Source organism: Bombus terrestris, chromosome 5 (genome assembly GCF_910591885.1).
Source record: "Bombus terrestris chromosome 5, iyBomTerr1.2, whole genome shotgun sequence".
NCBI lineage: Eukaryota > Metazoa > Arthropoda > Insecta > Hymenoptera > Apidae > Bombus > Bombus terrestris.
In genome coordinates, this window is record NC_063273.1 from 12324720 (window position 1) to 12350827 (window position 26108).

At 40.1% G+C, this 26108-nt stretch overlaps 1 protein-coding gene across 1 annotated transcript; it reads right to left on the reverse strand.

The window, feature by feature from the left end:
* Positions 1-7255: 7255 nt before the first annotated feature.
* LOC100649292 (myosin-2 heavy chain-like) lies at positions 7256-25989 on the reverse strand. The gene is made up of 8 exons (XM_048406021.1): positions 25949-25989; positions 25588-25867; positions 14231-17116; positions 12047-13916; positions 10510-10623; positions 9457-9647; positions 8840-8884; positions 7256-7881 (listed from the first exon to the last, which is right to left on the reverse strand). The coding sequence occupies exons 1-8, from the start codon at positions 25987-25989 to the stop codon at positions 7555-7557; spliced, it is 5754 nt and encodes a 1917-aa protein (XP_048261978.1). The 3' UTR covers positions 7256-7554.
* Between the last annotated feature and the right edge of the window lie 119 nt (positions 25990-26108).

Sequence of the window (26108 nt, forward strand, 5' to 3'; positions counted from 1 at the left end):
AACAATTTGCGTTGTAATTGTTTCCTAGTTTCCAACCTTTATAACTGGCTGGGTGTTTTCCGTTGCAGTTGTAGCATTTAACCTCCTCTATTTTTCCCGTGGATGGGCAGTGTATCGTAAGATGATTTTTTGCGCATTTAACGGATGCCGGGGTTCTATTGCAATAGTTTTTTGTGTGGCCGTATTGCTGGCACCTTATGCATTGTGGGATATCGTTTTTATATCTAGGTGACTCCACTTTTACTATTATGTTTAGTAATTTTTCTATATCGTATATGTCTTTGTTATTGTTTCTAGGTTTTAGTTCGGTTTATGTTGTTTATTGACCTTACCTGGTGTCCGATTTTTGCTAGTTCTTCGCTTATTTTGTCGGTATTTGTTTTTGGGTGTAATCCCCTGATTACTGCTTTGTAGCTTTTGTCGGATTTGAGCTAGTAGGTGTGATACGCTGCATTTTTATCCTTTAGTGATCTTGTCACTTTTCTGAATGTGTCTGGGGTGTTGGTTTGCACTTTCACCTGGTCTATTTTTATCTGTTTGATAACATAGTTATCTTTCCCTGCAGTGTTGTTTAGCAGTTCAATGAGGGCGTCAATTATTTTCGCATCTATGTATATTGGTGGTGGTTTAGGAATGCGGTTTGTCGGACTTTCCGTTGAGTCCGTTGCTGTCTCTTCTGGCAGTGCGCCAAATGAATTATGCAGTTTGATATCCTGAAGCTTTTTTTTGGAGCTATCGCGGAGAGACGCGGTCGTTAGAATACGCGTCAACGGGTGTCGTAAATTCCCGTTACGATTAGAATAATCGACACCACGAATAGTTCGATCCCCGTATTTCGGTTAGGATAATAGGGGTAGTTGTTGTGGTATAACACTGTGGTTCACAGAGATATAAAAAATATATATTTCCAAGACATTATACAATCACACAAAGTAGTAACGCCGTTGTTTGAGATACAGATAACGAAGAGAAGGATTATTCTTAGTTGAGAGAGTGAGAGCTATAGGGAGCTTTAGGCCCGTGAGAGCTGTAGGAGCTGTCGGACTTCAGGATACTGTGAGAGCCATAGGAGACTCTAGGCCGTGTAGGCACTTTGAGAGTTGTAGGAAACTCTGAGAGATATAGGAACGGTGAGAGTTATAGGGAATGTAGGAACTCTAGACACCGTGAGAGACATTGGAACTCTGAAGTTTATTCTGATGTGAATACGGAGGAAAGATTGGTATGGGTGTGCCCTTTGAACGAAGAACGCGGATTCGGTGCTTACATTTTTAGTTAGGAAAGTGAGGGCAATAATCCGCGATAATGTTGATTGGTTAGGACCAATGTTAGGAAGGAAGAGAGGAGGAAGAAGCCTCCTACCAACTTGGGTCCTAGGCGACATTGTTTATAGGGAAACTCAGATTTTCCGTTAGGTAGATCTCCGCTTTTTTCGTTAGGCTACTACCCGCTTTCTCCGTAATTCTTAAGAGCACGTAATAAACCCAAGAACCTTTCTAAAAACCGGCCGATAACACTTCTAGAATAAAAAAGTCTTTTCGGGCAACAGATTGACTTAAACCATTTGTGCGAACAATGCAACTAGGATTGCAACTTTATGGTGGGTCCTTAGGCCTATGGAGTGTTCGAAGGACGACACGTAGACCGTTGGTTGGCAAGCCGCGCGGGATGGCGTGCAGATGTGTTGCGCGGCGGAACAGAAGCCATTGTTTTTTTTTTCCAGTGATTCGGTTTTCCTCCCGCTTGCGAACGGGGTTACCTTGCGTTTTTTGCTGGAAGTTGCCACCGTCCAGCTTTCTTCGTGGTGTGTTGGTTCGTTGTCCTCGTCGTTGGCTTGTGATATTTCCATGTTATTGTCACGTAAAATAAAAAGAAATTTAAAAGAAAGAAGAAAACTTTATTTTTTCCTCGTTTATACACTTATAAGACACTTCTGAGCTCTAGCCGTGACCGTTCGAGACTGAGGCTCTTACAATATTTTTACTTTCGATGACATCTGTTCCTTCTTTGTTTGTCATCCCTCATTATCCCCACTACCCTGTAGGCATACCTGACCGTTGTTACGCTTCTAGATCATTTGGTGGAAGGACCGTTAGGACATAGATGAACCTTTAGGCACTTCGGCGATATACATTGTCGCCAAGGCCGCCATGTGTCTCCATCATCGGTCCATCGGGTTCGAAGTATGCCGATCGTGACACCATCCTGCCCGCGGTGTGTGTGTGTGTCCTGGTCTCTGATGTGATTTACGTTACATGATCGGCACCCTTCAAATCCGATGGACCGATGATGGAGATAAGGATGTGGCGGCCTTGGCGACAATGTATATCGCTGAAGTGCCTAATGTGTCATCGATAACCCAACGGTCCTTCCACCGAATGTTCTAGAAGCGTGGCAACAGTTGTGTACGCTTACAGGGTGGTAGGAATATTCAGGGGTGACAAACAAAAAAGAAACAGATCCCACCGAAAGTCAAATTGTAAGAGCTTCAATCTTGGAAAGTCACGGCTGGAGCTCAGAACCAAATCGCAGTCAGTGTAAACTCAGAGTTCAAGAAATGTTTTTTTTTTTTATTTATTAGAATATTTACAATCAATTCTCGTTGAGAATTTTCAGTAACTTAATTTGGCGTGATACAATGACATGGATTATAATAGCTTTATATTGTTGATTCTAGTAGGACTAAGGATTTAATCTAGTGGGTATTTTCTTTTTAGTCTGCGGATCTGGTCCGTCGTGTCCAGTAGTTGGGTGACTAGTGGGTTGTGGTGGTTGTTGACTCTTGTGTTATATCTGCTTCTGGACTTGTGTATTTCGTCTTTGACTGTAGGTATCTTGAGGTCTCGGTATATTGTTTCGTTGGTAACATACCAGGGTGCATTTAATAGGGATCTTAGCGTTTTCGATTGGAAGCGTTGGAGTATTTCAATGCTGGAGTTACTTGCTGTTCCCCATAGTTGGATTCCGTAGGTCCAGACAGGTTTTATTACGGCCTTGTAGAGGGTTATTTTGTTCTGTATGTTTAGTTTGGAGCGTCGGCCCGTGAGCCAATAGAATTTTCTTAGTTTTTCCTTTAGTTGCTTTGTTTTTTCCGAGATATGTTTTTTCCAGGTTAGCCTCCTGTCCAGGGTCATGCCCAGGTATCTTACGGAGTCCTTGCTTGGGATTATTGTGTTGTTAATGGTGACCTGGGGACAGGTTTGTTTTCGGAGCGTGAAGGTTACATGGGAGGATTTTTTTTCGTTTATTTTAAAGCCCCATTTTTGGAACTACTTTTCCATGGAGTCGAGACTTCGCTGGAGAGTGGATGAGGCAATTGCCGGGTCTGCGTGGGTAGCTAATAGTGCTGTGTCGTCGGCAAATGTTGCTATTGTTACCTCGTTTGATATGGGTAAGTCGGCAGTGTAGATGGAGAATAGTAGGGGTCCGAGGACACTACCTTGCGGTATGCCGGATTCTATTGGGAATGTTGCGGAAGTGGCGCCTAGACATTTGACTATGAATTGTCTGTTGGTTAGGTAGGATTTTAAGATGGAGTAGTATGGGTGGGGTAGGATTTTTTTAAGCTTGTAGAGTAGCCCTTCATGCCATACTTTATCGAATGCCTGTTGGATGTCTAGGAATACGGCTGAGCAGTATTTTTCCTTTTCAAGGGTTTGGCTGATCATGTGGGTTATGCGGTGGATTTGCTCTACTGTTGAGTGTTGTTTTCGGAAGCCGAATTGGTGATCTGGGAGAGTTTTCAATTCTTCTAGGAGTGGAAGGAGATGGTTCGTGAGCATCCTCTCGAATAGTTTAGACAGGGTAGGTAAGAGACTGATTGGGCGATAGGAGCTGGCTTCATATATTGGTTTACCGGGTTTGGGGATGAGGGTGATTAGTGAGATTTTCCACGCCTTAGGAAAGTGTTCAAGGCGGAGGATGGCGTTAAAGATTGATGCGATGAGTGCAATCCCTTTTATGGGGAGTTCCTTGATTGCTTTATTTCCTATTAGGTCGTGACCTGCTGCTTTCTTGGGGTTTAGGCGACTGATTGCTTCTATGATCTCTGCAGAAGTGAAGGGTTGGATAGGAGGGGACATTTGGAAGGGAGTGTGCAGGTATTCGGTGACGTCCGCTGCGGCTATGGAGGAATGGGGTTGGAATACTTCAGTCAAGTGTTTGGCAAATAGGTTGGCTTTTTCTATAGGGCTACGCGCCCATCCACCCTGCGGGCGGCGGATTGGAGGTATTATTTGTGGGGGGCGCGTGAGTTTCCTGGAGGCTTTCCATAGTGAGTAGTTTGAGTCGGCTGTGGGGGACAGGCTGGCGAGATATTTGTGAAAACGGTCATTATTGTAGTTCTTTATGGTTTTGGATAGTTTTCTAGTTGCGTTGTTTAGTTTGCGTTTGTCCTCCGGTGTTCTATGGGTCTGCCATATCCTTCTTAGTCTACGTTTTTCTGCTATTTTTTTTAGTATGTACTGGGGGTATTCGTGATTGCTGATGGACGTTTTTGCCGGTGTGGAGACGCGGATAGCGTTTATTATGCTCTCATTTAGGTATTCCGTGGCTGCTTCGATTTCGTCATTGGTTTTTAGTGAGGTTGAGGCTGAAGTTGTGTGGGTAAAGACTTCTCTAAAGAGCTGCCAGTTGGTGTGTTGGTTATGAATGGAGCCATTAGGTGTATTCTCGATGATAGTTGAACTGACTGTTACTATCACGGGGGAATGATCAGAGGAGAGATCAGCCGAGGAATTGATTTGGACGTGTCTTGGCGAGATATTTTTAGTTATGAAGAAATCAAGGAGATCGGGTATTTTGTTTGTGTCGGTGGGCCAGTGTGTGGGTTCGTATGTGGTAAGGTAGTTGAGGTTGTTGGATATTATGGTGTTGAGGAGGTTTTTGCCTCTTACTGTAACCAGTCTGCTACCCCATTGGGTGTGTTTAGCGTTGTAGTCTCCTCCGGCTATGCATCTGTTGCCCAGGGTGTCCAGGAAGTGGTCGAAGTCTTCTTTGGCGATGGAGTGTCTGGGAGGGCAGTATACAGCTGAGGTGGTGATTGTACCATGATAGTCTTCTATTGCTACGTTTGTTGCTTGGAGGTAGTCTTTCTGGAATGGTGGAAGTTCGTAGTGTTTGATGTTTGCTTTGATTATGATTCCGGTGCCGCCGTGGGCCTTTCCGCTGGGGTGTTGGGTATGGTAGAACTTGTATCCGTTTAGGTTCAGGTAGTTTTTGTCGGTGAAGTGGGTTTCAGATATGAGCATTATGTCGATTAGCTGGTGTTTTAGGAAGAGTTCTAGCTCAAGTTTGCGTTGCGCTAGACCATTGGCATTCCAGAGAGCTATGCGTCTTGGTTTTATTTTGTGTCTGGGCGTATTAATTTGTCCATGATGAATGTTAATAGCGATAGCAAATTGTTTATTTGCTCCGATTGTTTCTTTATTAGCTTTTCTAGTCTAGAGACGTTGTCTGTGTTAGGTGAGGTGGGGGCACTATTTTGGGGAGGATCCCTGTGGCTATTTGGTGTATTTTGAGTGCCTTGTACCGCTTGGGCATAGGAGTTTGAGGGAGTGGTGAGTTTGATAGGGCTGGGTGTTTGATTGATTGGGGGGATTGGGATAACTGTGGATTTCGGCGAGCTGGGTGTTTGGTAATTTTCCTCTTTTGTTCTAAGTTTGGGGTATTTGCTTGAGTACAGACTTTTGTAGGCTGAGCAGCCTTTGTAGTTGGCAGGATGGTCACCTTGACAGTGGATGCACTTCGCTGGGGTTTCCGGTGATTTCCTGCACTGGTCGGTGGGGTGTGTACCTGCACATTTGACGCAGCGGAAGGTGTGGTTGCAGTATTTCTGCGTGTGCCCATATCTTTGGCACCTTTTGCATTGGACTATCTCCTTTTTGGTTTGCGGTGGTTCGAATTTAACGATGGCGTTCATTAGGCGACTGATATTGTAGATTTCCTTGTTGTTTGGTTTCTGTTTTAAGTCGATGAAAAATAGGGATAGCGGGTCTTTTGTGACTCTATGCCTTATGTTGCTGACATTTGTGAATTCGTGGCCGAGTTTCGATAGTTCTATTTTTAGTTCGTCGATGTCTGCGGAGTGGTGGATGTTTCGTAGCACCACCCGAAAAGGTCTTTCTCCCTTGAGTTGGTAGGTGTGGAAGTTGGCATTCAGGGCCCTGAGTGTCTTGGTGAGCTTCCTGTAAGCTTCTGGGTTCGTCGGCAGGATTTTTACTTGATTGTTGGTTATTTTCAGGTTATAGTCCTCCTTGGAGATATCTCTCTCTAAGGACTTGGTCATTGTCTGGATGTCGATGACATCATTAACAAATATTGGTGGGGGAGGGGGGCTTCTCGGTGCTTGTTGGTTTGGCGGCGGGCCTGCGATTTCTATGGCGTCGTTTGAGGATTCTAGTATTGCGAACCTGTTGTGAGTGTTGATTTGTGTTGTTTGCTGTTGGTTTGAGTTTGTATTTGGTGATTCAATTTTACGTTTTTTCGTCTTATTGGCGTCGTTGGCGCGTGGGGATCTGCTGCACTTCTGCCACGAGGGGAGTAGTGCGGGGTAGTTGTGGGTTTGCGTGTGCGAGCACGGTGGTGATTGCTGGGCCATCATCGAGCTAGCTATTTCAATATGAATAACTAGTCGTGAGGCTATGCGGCAGGGATCGGGTTGGGGTTAGTTGCGTAGGCTTTTCTTCTCTCTGGCGGATAGGAAACACTTGGGAAGATAGGAGCACGTTGTGTTCACTTTCGACGGTTGGGTAACACGTGTTGCTTTCGAACTTCACTGGGCACTAGAGACACGTCTGCACGCTTCGGCACTCGACAGCGAACTGGGTAGGGGTTAGGTGCGTAGGCTTTTCTTCTCTCTGGCGGATAGGAAACACTTGGGAGGATAGGGGCACGTTGTGTTCACTTTCGACGGTTGGGTGACACGTGTTGCTTTCGAACTTCACTGGGCACTAGAGACACGTCTGCACGCTTCGGCACTCAACAGCGAACTGTGTTCAAGAAATAAATTCTTTTGTTTCTTTTTTTTTTTTTGTTAAATTTATTTTTCTTTTCATCTGAGCTACCCCATTTTTATTTTACGTGACACTTACTTGAAATGTAATTACAAAGCAACTTTCTTTTTAATTTAAAATTGCATTCAACTGCCAGAATTATGAGTGAATTGCAATACATTGTTCTCGTTCTCATGAATATCAAGACCCTCTTTCTATTTCGTCGAGCAATTTTCATTTTTAACATATTGAACATTTAGAGATGCGGAACTAACGTGAAAACAACAAATCACACAAGAAAGTTCAAATATTAATTTTGTAACAACATACTTTTTATTTACATATACTTACATCGGCGATCACTAAATAAGAAACAAATGTATCATCAATAACACAATTTTAGGACCTATGTTTTTTTGTACGATCTGTTGATCTTATAGTTCACTATGCATTTGTTAAATTCATTAGCTTTAAGAACCGAGGGAATATAATTCTTCTCATCCATGGAATGTCTTGAAGAAAACGATCGTCGAACGATGAACGAGGTTAAAGGAAAACCGGATTACGGTGAATCATCTATGCTATGCTGAAGGTTCAAATTGCGTTTTCTCTCAAAGTTCATCTGATCAGAGATTCGAATTAAGTTAGCCTGCTCGTTTTGAAGAGCCCTCCTCAGTTCCTGAAGCTTCCATCCTGCCTCCATTTGCTTCTCCGCTATCTGTTTCTGCAAAGCTGCTATACGCTGGTTCAAAATACCATAATCCGCCTTTGACGGAGTCGCTGGTTCATAACCATCGCACGGCACCGCTCTGCTGTCCTGGTGCACCATGTCCAATGTCAACTGGCAAATCTTATCGTGAAGCTCAGCTAACTGTGTCAATGTCAACGACTGCAAAGAAAAAGAACAAAGGAAAAGATTGGAAAATATTTACGTAATGTCGTATTTTTATGAACATAACTAAAAGATTTTCGTCACAGAGAATAGATTCAATTGATAAAGCTGACAATTAAGTTAGAAATATTCCATTTTTTGATAGATGAAGAAAAGTATGAATGTAATTTATTTAAAGTTATATTATTTAAATTTTTACTTCAATTCGAAGATACATTTAGGACGTTCAATTTAATAGAACGGAGAATGTAAGACATTTATTAATCTCTGGAGTACGGAATGATTTATTAGATCTATCAGGTTTATTCAGTTAGTAAGTAACATCACTAATCCATATCATTATGATTCACATGCGGTAACCAACGTCGGCGTAATACAATATTATATCAATATTACATAATTCAATAACGCACCAATATTCGTATATATCAAAAAATATTTGTACCTATCTATATATTAAACATTTCCATATATGAATAAAGCGCTTTTTAAATTATTTTTCATTATAGAAATTCTTGATAATGTTATAGCATCGATTCTTAAATAACTGATGATATGAAAGATATAATCAATACCAATAAATTTGCAGGTAAAATGAGAAATAAAAAATTCAAATTTCTCTTATGAGAAATTACGCGTGAATTATTAACGTTTATGTTATAATTTATTACGTTTGTTGAAGATTCGAATTTAGAACCATTTCACGCGAAAGCTTATGAGAATACATTTTTTCATTCTTACATTTTTAAATGGGAGCTTTTTTGTCAAAGATTTGAATTATCTATCTATAAATATGTCTCTCTCACCTTTCATTAAGGAAATCTTTTTTGCATAAAAATTGTAGCTAGTGCCAAGTCCCATAGAATCATTGGGCCATTAGAAATATACAAAAATAAAATTCTAATAGTATGTAAATTCTGCTAGTATATCTAATGGATCTCGTCTTCTGACTTACGTTTAGCCAGCTGTCAGGATCGAAAATGCCCTCGCCAGGTTTAGCCTGTGCATTACATTAAAATAATAAATGATCGTATTAATACATATACATATAAATATGAGTTTTTCTGTAAAGCTACATCTAATTACAAATAATCTTTATTATTAAGAAACATATTTTATTTAAATATTTAAATATTTAAGCTTTTATACATTTTTAAGTATTACGAAAAAAAACCAAAACAATGTGTTGATTTTTATTTTTTTATGAAGTTTTATGAAATAGACTATTTCAATAAAACGAATATATCTAATTATAATAGAAGAAATGTAAAGGCGTTTATCACTTATCAATAGTCACAGTTTTTTATCCTTAAGAACTTCAAAATAATAACATAAATTTAATTTAGGTTCTTACCTTTTTAGTTGTCAAAATAGTTTAAAACGGAAGAAATTTCGAAAACTGCTTTAGTAGGAAATTATTCAAGAACACAGAAACAATCACTTGATACGTTATCAATAAACCAATTCCCTTATTAAATATGTTACATGTTAGTCTTTCGAAATATACAGCTTCAAATATTTGAAATATAAAGCTTGTTTAATATACCTATCTGTCGTATATGTTATACATACTCCAAGATTTTTTATTTCCTGTTCCGTTTGATGGATATCATTAGATAAATCGTGAGATTTCTTCAACAAATCTGCAATATCTTTCCTTAATACTGGATCAATTTCTGGTTCTTCTTCCGGTCTGTCCGCCATTTTCGGTTCTGTAGTTTTACCTTCCAAATATCTAATATAATTCCGAATGCGCAGCACACCTATTTTAAATGTTACAAAATGTATATTTTACACTTTATAATTTAAGGTATAAATTAGGAATACAATATACTTGGACTGGATAACTAAGGATCTGATAGGTTGTGAGTATGAATACTATCAAACGTAAATCATTAAAATTATATAAACTCTGAAACTCTGAATTTGGAAACAATTCTATACCTTTCTTTCATTTAACATATTTTTATTTAAGAAACTTTTTTTTCGTTTTAAAAATTCATGACTTTTTGTTCAGCTATAATAATTATTTCCCTCTTCTATCGATTTAATTAGCATAATATTGCGTCGTATTTAGTAATATACATCATAATGTAAAATATTAGATGTAACCACGATGGACTTTTATTTCCCATTTTAAAGCAAGTATGGAAACGAAAATTCTTGAACTTTGAACTATTCATGCACTTCCATCTTTATCAAGGAACGAGGAAAAATATTTGTAGTATATATAATAATATATAAACATTAGGTATTTATAAATATTTACAATAAAATTAAATAAATTTAATTCGATTCGATTTACGATACACGTCATTGAGAAGTATTAATACAGATACGATTTATTTCAATTATATAGTCACACTTTTATGTGAGCTACTGACAATGAGATCTTTATAAATAATTGTAGAATCAGCAAAGTTTTTAAGATCGTAAGCTCATTTAGATTAAGATCAGGAATTGCATCAAATAAAAGTTCTAAATAGTCGTATTCAGTAACATTCGTTAATAACAGTTGCTTTAATCATGAATTTGGTTGCGGTTGTAACAAGCAATAAAACGATAAAAATCAGTCTTCGGAACTTTGGCGTTCTTTATTTGTAGAGAAGTTAATGTAATTTTTACCTTCATTCTGTTTTTTGAATTTCTTCCCCAGTAAATCATTCGCCTTTATGAAATCACCGCAGTCATCCAAAATATCTTTGTCCATCTCCGTTTCCTTGGGCTCCACCTTTTTCACTACATAAAATTCATTTCATTAAAAATATATATATATAATATATTTCGTTTCGTAAAAAGAAAATATGTAATATACATAGTGTTCAACCGTTCGCGGAGAGACGCGATCTCGAGGAAGCGCGTCAACGGGAGTCGTAAATTCCCGTTACAATTATACAATCGATGCAACGAAACTGATCGATCCCCTATTTCGTTTAGGATAATAGAGGTGGTTGAATTGATTATAACGCTGAGGTGACAGGTTTACTCCTTATTCCAACAATTTGTAAACAAGATGATTACGCTCGGTGCGTATATATATGTGTTAATTAGATGAGTGATCAAAAGTAGATATAAAGAATGAAGAGATGTTGACTGAGTTAAAGAAGTGAACCCAGTGCAGAGTTGTTGACTGATCTGTAGTCGTAGAACCAGTCTAGAGATGTTGACTGTTCGGAAGATGTTGAACCAGTGAAGTTCGGTGACGATTGATAAATTGATTACAATAATGATAGTTTAGTTCCGAACTCCAGCCGTGACTTTCCAAAACTGAAACTCTTACAACTCGGTCGCATAAAAAGTGGTTATCTTATGAAGTAGGGGTGTCGGGTCTGGACCCAGGACCTCCTGCTGCCGCGTGCACTTCCTTGATATCTTGTGGATCTCCGTCATCAGCCCATCAGTTTCGAAGAGTGCCGGTCGTGACACTGTCGCAGACGAAAACTCTTGCTGGGTGTTGGTTGCCCCATCACCGATCGCTTACGGGTGGAAATCGCGGGAAAAATGGGAAAATCCACGTTTCCCCACCTTTTACCTGATGGAGCAATAACCATAAGGAACCTTGCCGCCTTAAGGGTCAAATCGAAATGCTTAATTTTACGACGGTTCCTTATGATTATTACAATCCAACTAATTATATTGACATAGCGAGTGGCCGCCTCGATCGAGGGATGGATTCCGGGCTACGCAGTCACCGGACGTAACACATAGGGTTTTAATACAATCTCATGTTATCATAAAGAATCTAATATGGTATATATCCAAATGAGAAATTGTTTTTAACTTTTAAACAATATTATAGTTTCTAATATTCAACTACATGAATACTTTTAAAAAAATATATATTTATTAAGTTTCAACAAATAAGAAATTTTCTTTCAACTTATTTAATTCTGTACAGAACATTAATGTATAACTTTATTGCTTATATTTATAACTTATATATTATATTCTTCTTACGGTCTAAAAATATCAGAGCACAAGTAATTTAAAGTCGAAATAAGAGGAGAAGATTGTCGCTGTAAAATTATACCTAATACTGTCTAAGGTAAATAATAATATTAAATGCCACTCTGCTTAAATTTGCAAAGTGACTTGAACAAAAGATCAAACACTTGCCCTTCTAATTTGGATTCCAAACAAAATGAAAGGATAATTATCGTACCTTCTTTCAATTTTGCATTTTCTCTTTTCAGCTTTCCCAATTCCTCGCGTAGCCTTTCCCTCTCCTCTTGACAATCGAATAACTGGCTTTTCAGTTTCTCATTCCCATCTTTTAACTCGTCATTCTCTTTCTTCAATTTATCCAAATCCGTGGCTAACGCAGTATCGCGTTTTTTGTGCCTATTCATCTCATCCCTTAGTTTACCTAATTCCGACCGCAATTCACCATAATCGCTTTTCAATTTATCCAGATCAGCTTTTAACTTATTCGCTTCGTTCCTCGCTTTGTTTAAATCGTCCTGGAGTTTTGCATTTTGCGCCTTCAAATCTGTCAATCCATTATTCAATCTTTCGTTCTCCGCTTGACAATCGGCTAACTCGCCCTTGAGATTCGTATTCTCTTTCTTTATTTTGGCTAATTCTTTCTCCAATTCTGCGTTTCGTTCTTTCTGACTATCTCTTTCCTCCTTCAAGTCAGCTAATTCAGACTTCAGTTTGTCGTAACCGCTTTTTAATTTGTCCAAATCATTTCTTAACCTATTCGATTGCTCTATCGCGTTATTTAAATTGTTTTGCAGTTCTGAATTCTCTGATTTCAATCCATCTAGTTCTGACCTCAGTCTATCCAGTTCCTTTTTAGCATCTTCTAATTGTTTCTTCAAAGGTTCGAGCTCGTTCACTGTGTTCTCGAGATCGGCTATTTTGTTATTCGAGTCGTCATTTTCTTTTTCTAGATTGTTCAGCTGTTTCTCCGCTTCTGCCAATTTGTTTTTTGTTCCAGTTAACTCCGCCGTCAATTTCGCATTGTCATTCTTTAGATTTGCGTTTTCGTTCTTCAGATTCGCGTTTTCGTTTCCCAATTTCGCATTATCGTCCTTCAGAGTTTCTAATTGCCCGTTCAACTTGGTTAATTCCACATTCAGCTTTTCGTTCTCGTTTCTCAGCTTATCGTTTTTGCTGCGAACCTTATCCAACGCCGCTTTTAGAGCGGTCAGCTCATCCTTCATGTCGGCCAATTCCTTCTTGGCCACATCTTTTGCGGCCATCTGCTCTTCTAGCTCGTTTGTACGATTGTTTAGCTGTTCGTGAAAACGATAGAGTTCGTTGACCAATTCTTTTTTCTCAGTTAACAAATCGGATAGTTCAGTTTCCAACAACTTTATCTTTGCTTCCGCGTCCGCGAGCGCCTTCTTCAGCCTATCGATCTCGTTCTTTATACGATTGTTTCCCTTTGTTAGTTCATCCAACTCATTTTTCACTTCGTTTAATTGTTTTTGCAGTCTATCGTTCTCAGTTTGGCAATTTTGAAGATCTGCCCTCAGTTTTTCCGCAGCTGCCTCCTCTGCATTCAAGTTTGATCTCAATCTATCGATCTCTGCTTTCTGTCCATCGCCTTCTCCTTTCAGTCTAATATACTCGTCTTCGAAATTTTTCCTATCTTGCAAAAGGTTTACGTTCTTCTCTTTAAGAGAATCTAAATCAGCCTTTAACTTATTATATTCGTCCTTTAAACTTTTCAAGAGATCCAATTGAGACTTTAGCGTGTTATTGGCATCTCTTAATACAGAAACTTCTTCTTTGCACTTCTCCAGTTCATTTTTTGTTACCGCAAGCTGTCTTCCTAGGTCGTCTATTTCGATTCTGTATCTGTTGTTGTCAGCTCTCAATTTTCCTAGTTCCTTTTTCAAGGCATCCAGTTCCTCCTTCGAGGCCGCGATTTCTGAATCACCCTTATTTCTGGCCGATTTTTCTGCTTCGTATGCTTTTTCTTGTTGCTCGAGTTGAGACGTTAAATCGACAAGCTTCTTGTCAAGCTCGCCTTTCTCAACCTTAAGGCGGTACATCTCTGCTTCTAGTGCTTTCTTCGAAGCCTATTAGATATTAAAATCAAATTTAGGAACGTTGAAAATAATACAAGTGTTGTAGATTAATGGATGTTTCACTTCTTTTCAATTAATTTACAATTAATAAACAAAGATATTTCTCGTATGAAAGATACAAATATTTTTAATGAAAAATTACGCTAAAACATTAAAATTAATGCTAAAATAAATAAAATACTTAATAAATTTATATATATTATGTATATACGTATGTATAACATAATATTTAATACCAAAATTTAATAATATATTATAATAAAAATATATACCAAGATAAATACGCATTTTTACGTTAATATTTATAAATCAACACAATTTACTTGGCATTCGAGCAAATCTTTCAAGGCTTTCTCAAGATCAGCTTTCGATTTATCAATGTCCACCTGAAGTTTGCAGTTCTCCATTTTCCAATGATCTATGTCTGCTTGCAGCTTAGCAATTTTTTCTATTAATTCATCGATTAATTTCTTCAGATCAGCAATCTCTTGTTTCAGATCCGCACATTCCGCTTTCAAATTCGATAGATTATGATCCATATTTAATAACTTGGCTCTTAGATCTTGATTTTCCCGTTTTAAAGTGTCATTTTCTGTCCTAGCATTGTCCAGGTTCTTACTTAGATCGTGCACCTGATCCTCCAGTATCTTCAGATCGTTCTGCATCTTTTCATTGTCAGCCGTTTCTCTAGCCAATTTCGCTTTGAAATCGTTGGCCTCATTCTCCAAACTCGTCAAATCGTCCCGCAATTTATCATTTTCACTATGCAAACTGGAAATCAGCGGCTCCAGAGACCGAATTTTCTCCTCAGCTCTGTCGAGATTGGCCTTTAATTTATTCAATTCGTCGTTCGATGACTGCAATTGTTCCCGTGATTTTCCAAGTTCGTTTTTTAATTTGTCATTCTCTTTCTTGCACGAATTTATCTCCCCTTTCAGCTTCTCATTTTCAGCTTCCAGGTGAGCCTTCTCCACTCTGAATTTTTCGTTTTCCATCTTACAGTCGCTCAACTGCTTGCTCAATCGATCTCTTTCGCCTTTCAAAAGAGAATTCTCATTCTTCAAGTTATTTAACTCCACCGACAAACTGTCCCCTTCGCCCCTCATTCCCTGAATTTCAGACTTCAAACCGCTGTTTTCAGTTCTCAGCTGATCCATCTCGCCAACACATTTATCCAGTCCGTTTTCCAAAGAACTTATCTCAGATTTCAATTGATCCATATCCTCTAAGGCTTTTTCCAATTCATATCTCAACCGATGGACTTCACCAAGTAAATCCTCATTTTCCGACTTCAATTTATCGAATGCCACTAATTTTTCTTCCAATTCCTCGTTTTTTGCTTTCAGATTGGCGATTTTCTTCGTTAAGCGATCATCAAGTCCGTGAATATCAGACTTGAAAGCTTGATTCTCCAATTTAAGCTGGTCGTTCTCAGTTCTCAGCTTTTCCATCTCATCCACGCACTTATCGAGTGCGTTTTTCAGAGATGCTACTTCGGATTTCAATCGATCAACTACTTCCCAGGCTTTTGCCAATTCCTGTTTCAACCGATCTACTTCATCGAGCAAATCGACATTTTCTAGTTTCATTTTATCCAATTCACTTAACTTTTCTTCCAATTCTGAGATTTTTGCTTTTAAATCGTCATTGTCTTTCATTAAGCGATCGCTAATTGCTTGCATCCCAGACTTCAAGGTTTCGTTTTGTTTTTTGAGGTCGCCATTTTCAATTCTCAGCTTTTGCATCTCGCCCACACAACTATCGAGTCCACTCTTCAAGGAACCTATTTCGGATTTCAATTGATCAATGTCCTTCAACGCTTTTTCTAATTCTTTTCTCAAACGATCTACTTCAGCCAGTAAATCTGTATTTCTTCCCTTTAACTTATTCAACTCCTCCAACTTTCCTTGTAATTCTATTATTTTAGATTTCAAATCATCATTTTCCTTCGTTAAGCGATTATTTTCGAACTTGCAGTTCTCTACTTGTTCCTGCAGCTTTGCAAGTTCAAGTACCTTATCCTTATCCGTCGCTTTTAACGCGTCACCAGCGGCTTTTAGTTCCTCTGCTTGCCTTCTGGAATCCTCAAGGTCATCCCTTAACACCTTCATATCTCGTTTTAATGAGTCGTTCTCGAGATTGGTCCCATCGAGACTCTTCTGTAGCTCGTCCTTCTGTAGTTTCAGTTTATTAAGTTCTTTACCAGCTTCGTCCAACTTGGCTATCAGACTCTCGTTCTCTGCCATCGCTTGTTCCAGCTGCTTTTTGATACCGTTATTCTCGTTCAATAACGCATCGCGTTCTTGCTTCGCCTTGGTCAATTCATCCACCAGTTTGTTGATCTCTGCTTGCAAATTGTCCAAAGCCTGCTTCATGCTATCGTAGTCGTTCTTTAGCTGGTTATTCAAATTGTCTAGCTCCTTCATCCTTTTCATCAGATCATCGTTTTCGTTCTCCAGCTGCTCTAACCGAGCCTTCAACTTTTCCTTCTCGCCGACCGATGTTTCTAACGTTTCGCGAAGCTTGTCGTTCTCTTTCCTTTCGGCATCGATCTGATCTTTCAGATCGAAAATCTCCCTCTGTAACAATTCAATCTCATCTCGGTTTCTCTCCAGTTCCTTCTCCAATGAAGACCTGGCCGCCCTTTCATCCTCCAGTCGTCCAATGAACATCCCCACCTGTTTCCTTGCCTCATCCAATTCATTCGACAAATTTTCCTTGTCTCGCTTTAAAGTGTCCACCTCACTTTCGAGATTCGCTATTATCGCTTTCGCGGCTGCAAGGTCCTCTTCGAAGCCGTGTAGCTTTTCCGAAAGTGCGTTTTTGTCCAGATAGCATTGTTCCAGCTTCGCGTTTAGCTTCTTACACTCTTCTAACTCATTCTTCAGTTTGGTTATCTCAGCTTTCAAATCATCGATCCCGTCATTTGCCTCATCAAGTTTTGACTGTAATTCTGCCGTCTTATTCTCGTACTCCTCCTCCAAGTTGTTCCTCTGCTCCAGTAAATCTATTATCTGATCGTCTCTATCCCTCAGTGCTTCTCGCAGTTTGTTTAGTTCGTTCAGTAATTCAGTTCTCTCTGATTTGAGATCATGTAACTCTGATTTCAGGTTCTCCACTTCGGATTTCAGAGAAGATAACCCCAACAAGTCTATTTCTGATTGTCTTAGGTTGTTCAGCAGTCCTGCGATCTAAAAGAGAGCTACAGTTTTTTAATTGTTTTTTAATTGGTATCATGGTTTCGGTTAATATCATATTTTCGAATCTCATTAAAAAGTATTTTATTTATATGTCGGAGATGAAGGAACACCGGAACCTTCCCTTCGGAATTTTGGGAAAATCCCTTAACATTATAATCTAGGTTCTAATCATAGCCGTAATTAAGCAATTGTCGTTATTCAATCCGATTGTATTTATTCGAGATTTGTGATAATGAGCTTAGGCTCGAGGCGACAACCAGTCGCCGAACGTAGCCACGGTCAAGGGATGAATGCTTTGTCTAACAAAGGTATGGGGTAATAGTATAGCTCTCCTTAAAAAGAAATAGTTGTAGCGGCACTCGACAGTAAACATTGCAACGATTTCTGTCCCGTGGCTCGCCACACGCAGACTCTATTCTTCGGATAAGATGATTACCAGATGTCAACGCATCTCCACAGTACATGTTTAGCCAGCCCGAGGACCCGTTATAAATCTTAAGTTTTAGTTAACGATACAGACAAACAGTCTTTTTCCACGAACGACGCTTCCCGTCAGCAACGTTCCCTCAAGGGCAGCTAGCATCCTTCTCTAACCACCACCATGGAGATTGACCAATTAACAGCAACGCCAATTTCCCTCACTTTCCGAACGAAGACTTTTCTCCACGAATCCGATGATCTCGTGCCCTTAGAGGGCATAGTTTATACTTAAACCCGTCATAGTTTTCCTTCGCAGCGTCACTGTGACGGAGAGGAACATTCTCTCGTGCGATCTCATCAGCGAGTAAAACAACGCCTTTACGATCAGTGAATACTTCACGTTTTTAACAAAGAGTCCGACTTAGGTTTCTTTGCTATCCCGTTAACCGCGGATTTGTTATTGAACCTAAGATCATCATCGGATTCGTCGAGGAAAAACTTCGTTCGAAAAGTGAGGGAAATGAACGTTTCTGTTAATTGGTTAATTTCTATGTTGGTGGTTGAAGAAGGATGCTCGCCGCCCCTGAGAGAAAGTTGCTAACGAGAAGCATCGTTCGTGAGAAAAGCAGATTTCCCGTCTCATCCCGTATTAGGTGGTAGATTTAGGGACTGTTAGGATAAAGACTGTTTGTCCGTTTGAAGGACCTTAATTAGCTAAATCCTAAGGTTTATAGCGGAACTTCAGACTAATTGAACATATACTGTGGGAATGCATCGACATCTAGTAATCATCTTGCCCGAAGAATGGGGTCTGTGTGTGGCGTGCCACGGGACAGAAACCATTGGAATGTTCACTGTCGCATGCCCAAAAATCATCGTCACGAGTTCACGTTTTTTTTTCTGTTTTTATTTAATTCTTTATATTCTCAATTTGTCCAATTTGGACATTTGGAAGAATTTTTTAACAGTTATATTAACATGTTGGTGGCTACTCCCAGCGGGGTACCATCCTCACGTTTGCAAGGTTATATCCTTTGTGAGGTCTACTGGGTGCTTTCTTTTTAGCCTTCTGTCCATGTTTATGGTTCTGTACGTTTCCGCAGCTAGCCGGTTTAGGTGTGTTGCTATTCTTGATTTCTATTTTTCTGAGTATCTGCTAATTTCTTCCTTGACCGTTGGGATTCCCAGGTCCCTCCGTATCTCATCATTTCTAACGTACCATGGTGCGTTTACTATTGTTCTAAGGATTTTAGCTTGTATTATCTCTATTTTGTTTATATGGCTCATTGTTGCTGTCCCCCATAGTGGTATTCCGTACGTCCAGATTGGTTTTATGATAGTTTTATATATTTTTAATTTATTTTCTATGCTTAATTTGGATTTTCGGCTTGTTAGCCAATGCATTTGTCTCCTTGTTTTCTGTATTTTTTCTACTATTGATTTGGTATGTAGTTTCCATGTGAGTTGTGTATCTAAGTGTCCTAGATATTTGACATGCTTTGTTTGTGTTATATGCGTGCCGTTCAGAAGGATGTTTGGTGGTATCTTTCTTCGTAGCGTGAATGTAATATGGTTGCATTTATTGGGGTTTGCTCTTATTTGTTTTTCTTGTAGCCACTTTTCTATTTTTCAGTTCGCTGTCGAGTGCCGAAGCGTGCAGACGTGTCTCTAGTGCCCAGTGAAGTTCGAAAGCAACACGTGTTACCCAACCGTCGAAAGTGAACACAACGTGCTCCTATCTTCCCAAGTGTTTCCTATCCGCCAGAGAGAAGAAAAGCCTACGCAACTAACCCCAACCCGATCCCTGCCGCATAGCCTCACGACTAGTTATTCATATTGAAATAGCTAGCTCGAGGATGGCCCAACAATCACGATCAGGCTCGCCTGTGCAAATCCACCACTACCCCGCGCTACTCCCCCCGTGGCAGAAGCTCAGCAGATCCCCCCGTGCCAACGACGCCAATAAGGCGAAAAAACGCAAAACCGAACCAGCAGACATAATCTCGAACGAACAGCCATCAACGCAAATCAACACCCACAACAGGTTCGCAATCTTGCAATCCACCAACGACGCCATGGAAACCGCAGGCTCGCCACCTAACCACCACACACAGAGACGCCACCCTCCCCCACCAATATTTATTAATGATGTCATAGACATCCAGACAATGACCAAGTCCTTAGAGAGAGATATCTCCAAGGAGGACTATAACCTGAAAATAACCAACAATCAAGTAAAAATCCTGCCGACGAACCCAGAAGCTTACAGGAAGCTCACCAAGACACTCAGGGCCCTGAATGCCAACTTCCACACCTACCAACTCAAGGGAGAAAGACCTTTTCGGGTGGTGCTACGAAACATCCACCACTCCGCAGACATCGACGAACTAAAAATAGAACTATCGAAACTCGGCCACGAATTCACAAATGTCAGCAACATAAGGCATAGAGTCACAAAAGACCCGCTATCCCTATTTTTCATCGACTTAAAACAGAAACCAAACAACAAGGAAATCTACAATATCAGTCGCCTAATGAACGCCATCGTTAAATTCGAACCACCGCAAACCAAAAAGGAGATAGTCCAATGCAAAAGGTGCCAAAGATATGGGCACACGCAGAAATACTGCAACCACACCTTCCGCTGCGTCAAATGTGCAGGTACACACCCCACCGACCAGTGCAGGAAATCACCGGAAACCCCAGCGAAGTGCATCCACTGTCAAGGTGACCATCCTGCCAACTACAAAGGCTGCTCAGCCTACAAAAGTCTGTACTCAAGCAAATACCCCAAACTTAGAACAAAAGAGGAAAATTACCAAACACCCAGCTCGCCGAAATCCACAGTTATCCCAATCCCCCCAATCAATCAAACACCCAGCCCTATCAAACTCACCACTCCCTCAAACTCCTATGCCCAAGCGGTACAAGGCACTCAAAATACACCAAATAGCCACAGGGATCCTCCCCAAAATAGTGCCCCCACCTCACCTAACACAGACAACGTCTCTAGACTAGAAAAGCTAATAGAGAAACAATCGGAGCAAATAAACAATTTGCTATCGCTATTAACATTCATCATGGACAAATTAATACGCCCAGACACAAAATAAAACCAAGACGCATAGCTCTCTGGAATGCCAATGGTCTAGCGCAACGCAAACTTGAGCTAGAACTCTTCCTAAAACACCAGCTAATCGACATAATGCTCATATCTGAAACCCACTTCACCGACAAAAACTACCTGAACCTAAACGGATACAAGTTCTACCATACCCAACACCCCAGCGGAAAGGCCCACGGCGGCACCGGAATCATAATCAAAGCAAACATCAAACACTACGAACTTCCACCATTCCAGAAAGACTACCTCCAAGCAACAAACGTAGCAATAGAAGACTATCATGGTACAATCACCACCTCAGCTGTATACTGCCCTCCCAGACACTCCATCGCCAAAGAAGACTTCGACCACTTCCTGGACACCCTGGGCAACAGATGCATAGCCGGAGGAGACTACAACGCTAAACACACCCAATGGGGTAGCAGACTGGTTACAGTAAGAGGCAAAAACCTCCTCAACACCATAATATCCAACAACCTCAACTACCTTACCACATACGAACCCACACACTGGCCCACCGACACAAACAAAATACCCGATCTCCTTGATTTCTTCATAACTAAAAATATCTCGCCAAGACACGTCCAAATCAATTCCTCGGCTGATCTCTCCTCTGATCATTCCCCCGTGATAGTAACAGTCAGTTCAACTATCATCGAGAATACACCTAATGGCTCCATTCATAACCAACACACCAACTGGCAGCTCTTTAGAGAAGTCTTTACCCACACAACTTCAGCCTCAACCTCACTAAAAACCAATGACGAAATCGAAGCAGCCACGGAATACCTAAATGAGAGCATAATAAACGCTATCCGCGTCTCCACACCGGCAAAAACGTCCATCAGCAATCACGAATACCCCCAGTACATACTAAAAAAAATAGCAGAAAAACGTAGACTAAGAAGGATATGGCAGACCCATAGAACACCGGAGGACAAACGCAAACTAAACAACGCAACTAGAAAACTATCCAAAACCATAAAGAACTACAATAATGACCGTTTTCACAAATATCTCGCCAGCCTGTCCCCCACAGCCGACTCAAACTACTCACTATGGAAAGCCTCCAGGAAACTCACGCGCCCCCCACAAATAATACCTCCAATCCGCCGCCCGCAGGGTGGATGGGCGCGTAGCCCTATAGAAAAAGCCAACCTATTTGCCAAACACTTGACTGAAGTATTCCAACCCCATTCCTCCATAGCCGCAGCGGACGTCACCGAATACCTGCACACTCCCTTCCAAATGTCCCCTCCTATCCAACCCTTCACTTCTGCAGAGATCATAGAAGCAATCAGTCGCCTAAACCCCAAGAAAGCAGCAGGTCACGACCTAATAGGAAATAAAGCAATCAAGGAACTCCCCATAAAAGGGATTGCACTCATCGCATCAATCTTTAACGCCATCCTCCGCCTTGAACACTTTCCTAAGGCGTGGAAAATCTCACTAATCACCCTCATCCCCAAACCCGGTAAACCAATATATGAAGCCAGCTCCTATCGCCCAATCAGTCTCTTACCTACCCTGTCTAAACTATTCGAGAGGATGCTCACGAACCGTCTCCTTCCACTCCTAGAAGAATTGAAAACTCTCCCAGATCACCAATTCGGCTTCCGAAAACAACACTCAACAGTAGAGCAAATCCACCGCATAACCCACATGATCAGCCAAACCCTTGAAAAGGAAAAATACTGCTCAGCCGTATTCCTAGACATCCAACAGGCATTCGATAAAGTATGGCATGAAGGGCTACTCTACAAGCTTAAAAAAATCCTACCCCACCCATACTACTCCATCTTAAAATCCTACCTAACCAACAGACAATTCATAGTCAAATGTCTAGGCGCCACTTCCGCAACATTCCCAATAGAATCCGGCATACCGCAAGGTAGTGTCCTCGGACCCCTACTATTCTCCATCTACACTGCCGACTTACCCATATCAAACGAGGTAACAATAGCAACATTTGCCGACGACACAGCACTATTAGCTACCCACGCAGACCCGGCAATTGCCTCATCCACTCTCCAGCGAAGTCTCGACTCCATGGAAAAGTAGTTCCAAAAATGGGGCTTTAAAATAAACGAAAAAAAATCCTCCCATGTAACCTTCACGCTCCGAAAACAAACCTGTCCCCAGGTCACCATTAACAACACAATAATCCCAAGCAAGGACTCCGTAAGATACCTGGGCATGACCCTGGACAGGAGGCTAACCTGGAAAAAACATATCTCGGAAAAAACAAAGCAACTAAAGGAAAAACTAAGAAAATTCTATTGGCTCACGGGCCGACGCTCCAAACTAAACATACAGAACAAAATAACCCTCTACAAGGCCGTAATAAAACCTGTCTGGACCTACGGAATCCAACTATGGGGAACAGCAAGTAACTCCAGCATTGAAATACTCCAACGCTTCCAATCGAAAACGCTAAGATCCCTATTAAATGCACCCTGGTATGTTACCAACGAAACAATATACCGAGACCTCAAGATACCTACAGTCAAAGACGAAATACACAAGTCCAGAAGCAGATATAACACAAGAGTCAACAACCACCACAACCCACTAGTCACCCAACTACTGGACACGACGGACCAGATCCGCAGACTAAAAAGAAAATACCCACTAGATTAAATCCTTAGTCCTACTAGAATCAACAATATAAAGCTATTATAATCCATGTCATTGTATCACGCCAAATTAAGTTACTGAAAATTCTCAACGAGAATTGATTGTAAATATTCTAATAAATAAAAAAAAAAAAAAAAAAAAAAACTTTTCTATTTTTGTGATATGTTCTTGTAATAATTTGACTGCCGTTTCTGGGTTAGTATGCCTGACTAGTATAGCTGTGTCGTCCGCGAATGTCAGTACTGTGCTATTGGTAGTTGTTGGTATGTTCGCCGTGTATAATGTGTATAGTATTGGGCCTAGGACGCTTCCTTGTGGTACCCCGGCCTTGATGTCTTTAACTTGAGAATATGTGTCCTTGATTTTTATTACGAATGTTCTGCTGCATAGGTAGGATTTTATTAATTGGTGTATTTGCTCCGGGAATTGTTTCCTAATTGTTTGTAGTAGACTTTCATGGTTAATTTTATCGAATGCTTTCTCTATGTCTATAAAGAGGGCTGTGCAATATTCCTTGTTTTCTAGTGCTATTATTATTATTTCGTTTATAAGCCTGTGCATTTGCTTTATCGTGGAGTGTTTGTTTCTGAAACCAAATTGGTGATCCGGTATTAGCTTTTTGTCTTTCTTATTGTTTTTATCCGGCAATGTATTATTTTTTCCAGTATTTGGGAAAATACTGGAAGGAGTGATATTGGTCTGTAACATGCACTTTGGTGTGGGTCTTTGCCTGGTTTATGTAACATTTTGATCTGTGTTAATTATCATGGTTTGGGGAAGTATTGAATTCTTAGAATTGCATTGAATATTATCGTCATTAGTCTTATTGCTTTTGGCGCAAGGTTTTTCAAGATTTTACCATTGATTAGGTCGATTCCTGGCGCTTTGTTGTTTTTTGTTTTATCAATTATGTTTCTAATTTCTTGTGCTGATGTTTTAGGTATGGTGTATTCCTTGTCGGTTGTGATAATAGTGGTTTGCGCATCCTCCTCCGTACGACTTTTGAGGTTGCTGTTGTTGATAATGTGTGGTGTGAATGTGTTGCAGAGGTGGTTGGAGAATTCTTCAGCTTGTTCTTCGTTGCTTCTTGCCCATGTGTTATCTGCTTTCCTGATTGCCGGGACGGGTATTATTGGCTTCCTTATTTTTTTCGTGGCTTTCCATAGTGAACAGTTTGTGTTCTCGTGTGTGGAGAGTGTCCCTATGAATTTTGCGAATTCGTTATCGTTGTGCTCCTTTATTTTGTTTTTTATTTCCTTTGCAAGTTTGTTTAAGTGTTTTTTGTTTTCTCGAGTTCTGTATTTTTGCCATTTTGCTTTTGCTTTTCTTTTTTCTCTGATTTTGTCGAGTATTTCTTGCGGGATTGTTATTGTTTGTCTGCTGGTTGATTTGGGTGTAGTGGTTGTTCTTGCTGCTTCTTGAATAGTTGCTGTCAATGTTGCTACTGCCTGTTCTATGTGTTCAGGAGTTTTCAACGGGATGTTGCAGTTTATTTTGCTTTCTATTATTTCTTTGAAAGTTTGCCATTTGGTGGTTTTATTGCATAGTGTTTCAGGTTTGCTATAGTGTATTGGTTTGTTTCTGTATTCAATTATTATGGGTGTATGATCGGAGCTGAGCTCAAGGTTGGGTGTTATTTTTAGTTTATTTGTGTTTAGTCCCCTTGTAACTGCAAAGTCCAGAAGATCTGGTTTTTTGTTCAGGTCAGTCGGCCAATGTGTCGGTGTTCCTGTGGATAATATATTGAGGTTATTATTTCTAATGTATTTTTCCAGTGTTCTGCCTCGAGGTGTAATGTTTCTTGCTACCAAAGGTGTTGGTGCTACTGTGGTTAGTGTTTATTGCGTGCTATGAATTTGGTATTGTCTCGGATTTTGTACTGTCCTGTTGCGCTTGTAAATTATTGTATGTCCTGTTTCGTAGCGGCGGAAACAGTTTATGTTGCAGTTGTTTTCTGACTACACAGCCTTTGTAGCTAGCTGGGTGGTTTCCATTATAGTTATAGAATTTTACTTTATTTATTTTTCCTACGTATAGACAGTTTATTGTTAGATGCTTTTCTGCGTATTTGACTCACGCCAGATTTCTGCTGCAGTAATTTTTTGTATATATTGCCATATTGTTCATATTGCTGACACCGTATGCATTGCGGTATGTCTTTTTTATGTCTTGCTGGCTCCACTGTTACTATTGTGTTTAGAACTTTTTCAATTTCAAAAACTTCTTTGTTATTATTTTTAGGTTGAAGTTCTATTAGAAATAGCGGTAAACTGATTACTACTTTGTAACTTTTATCGGCTTTGAGCTGGTAAGTGTGATACTCGGCGTTTTTCTCTTTTAATGCTTTAGTCACTTTTCTAAAAGTTTCTGGGTTGCTAGTTTGTACTTTTACTTGGTCTGCTTTTAATTGTTTTATACTATAGTTTTCTTTTCCTGTCGTGTTGTTCAGTAGTTCAATGAGGCGGTGTATTATTTGTGCATCTATGTAAATTGGTGGTGGTTTAGCGATATGGTTTATTGGTTTTTCGGCTGGGTCTGTTTCTTTTTCTTCTGCCAATGCACTGAAGGAGTTTCGGCGAGTTTTGTAGCCATTGTTACTTATCTGCTACTATAGCTTTCCTAACGTTTGTGCTTGGTGTTACTTTGCGTTTTTTGTTGGAAGTTGCCACCTTCCAACTTTCATCCTAGTGGGTTAGTTCGTTGCTGATTTTATTCTCCTCATTATTTTTTGATGTTTCCATTTTTATTTCATTTATAGCTGAGCACTCCTGATCTTCGTTTAGTGATTGTCTTAGATTTGTT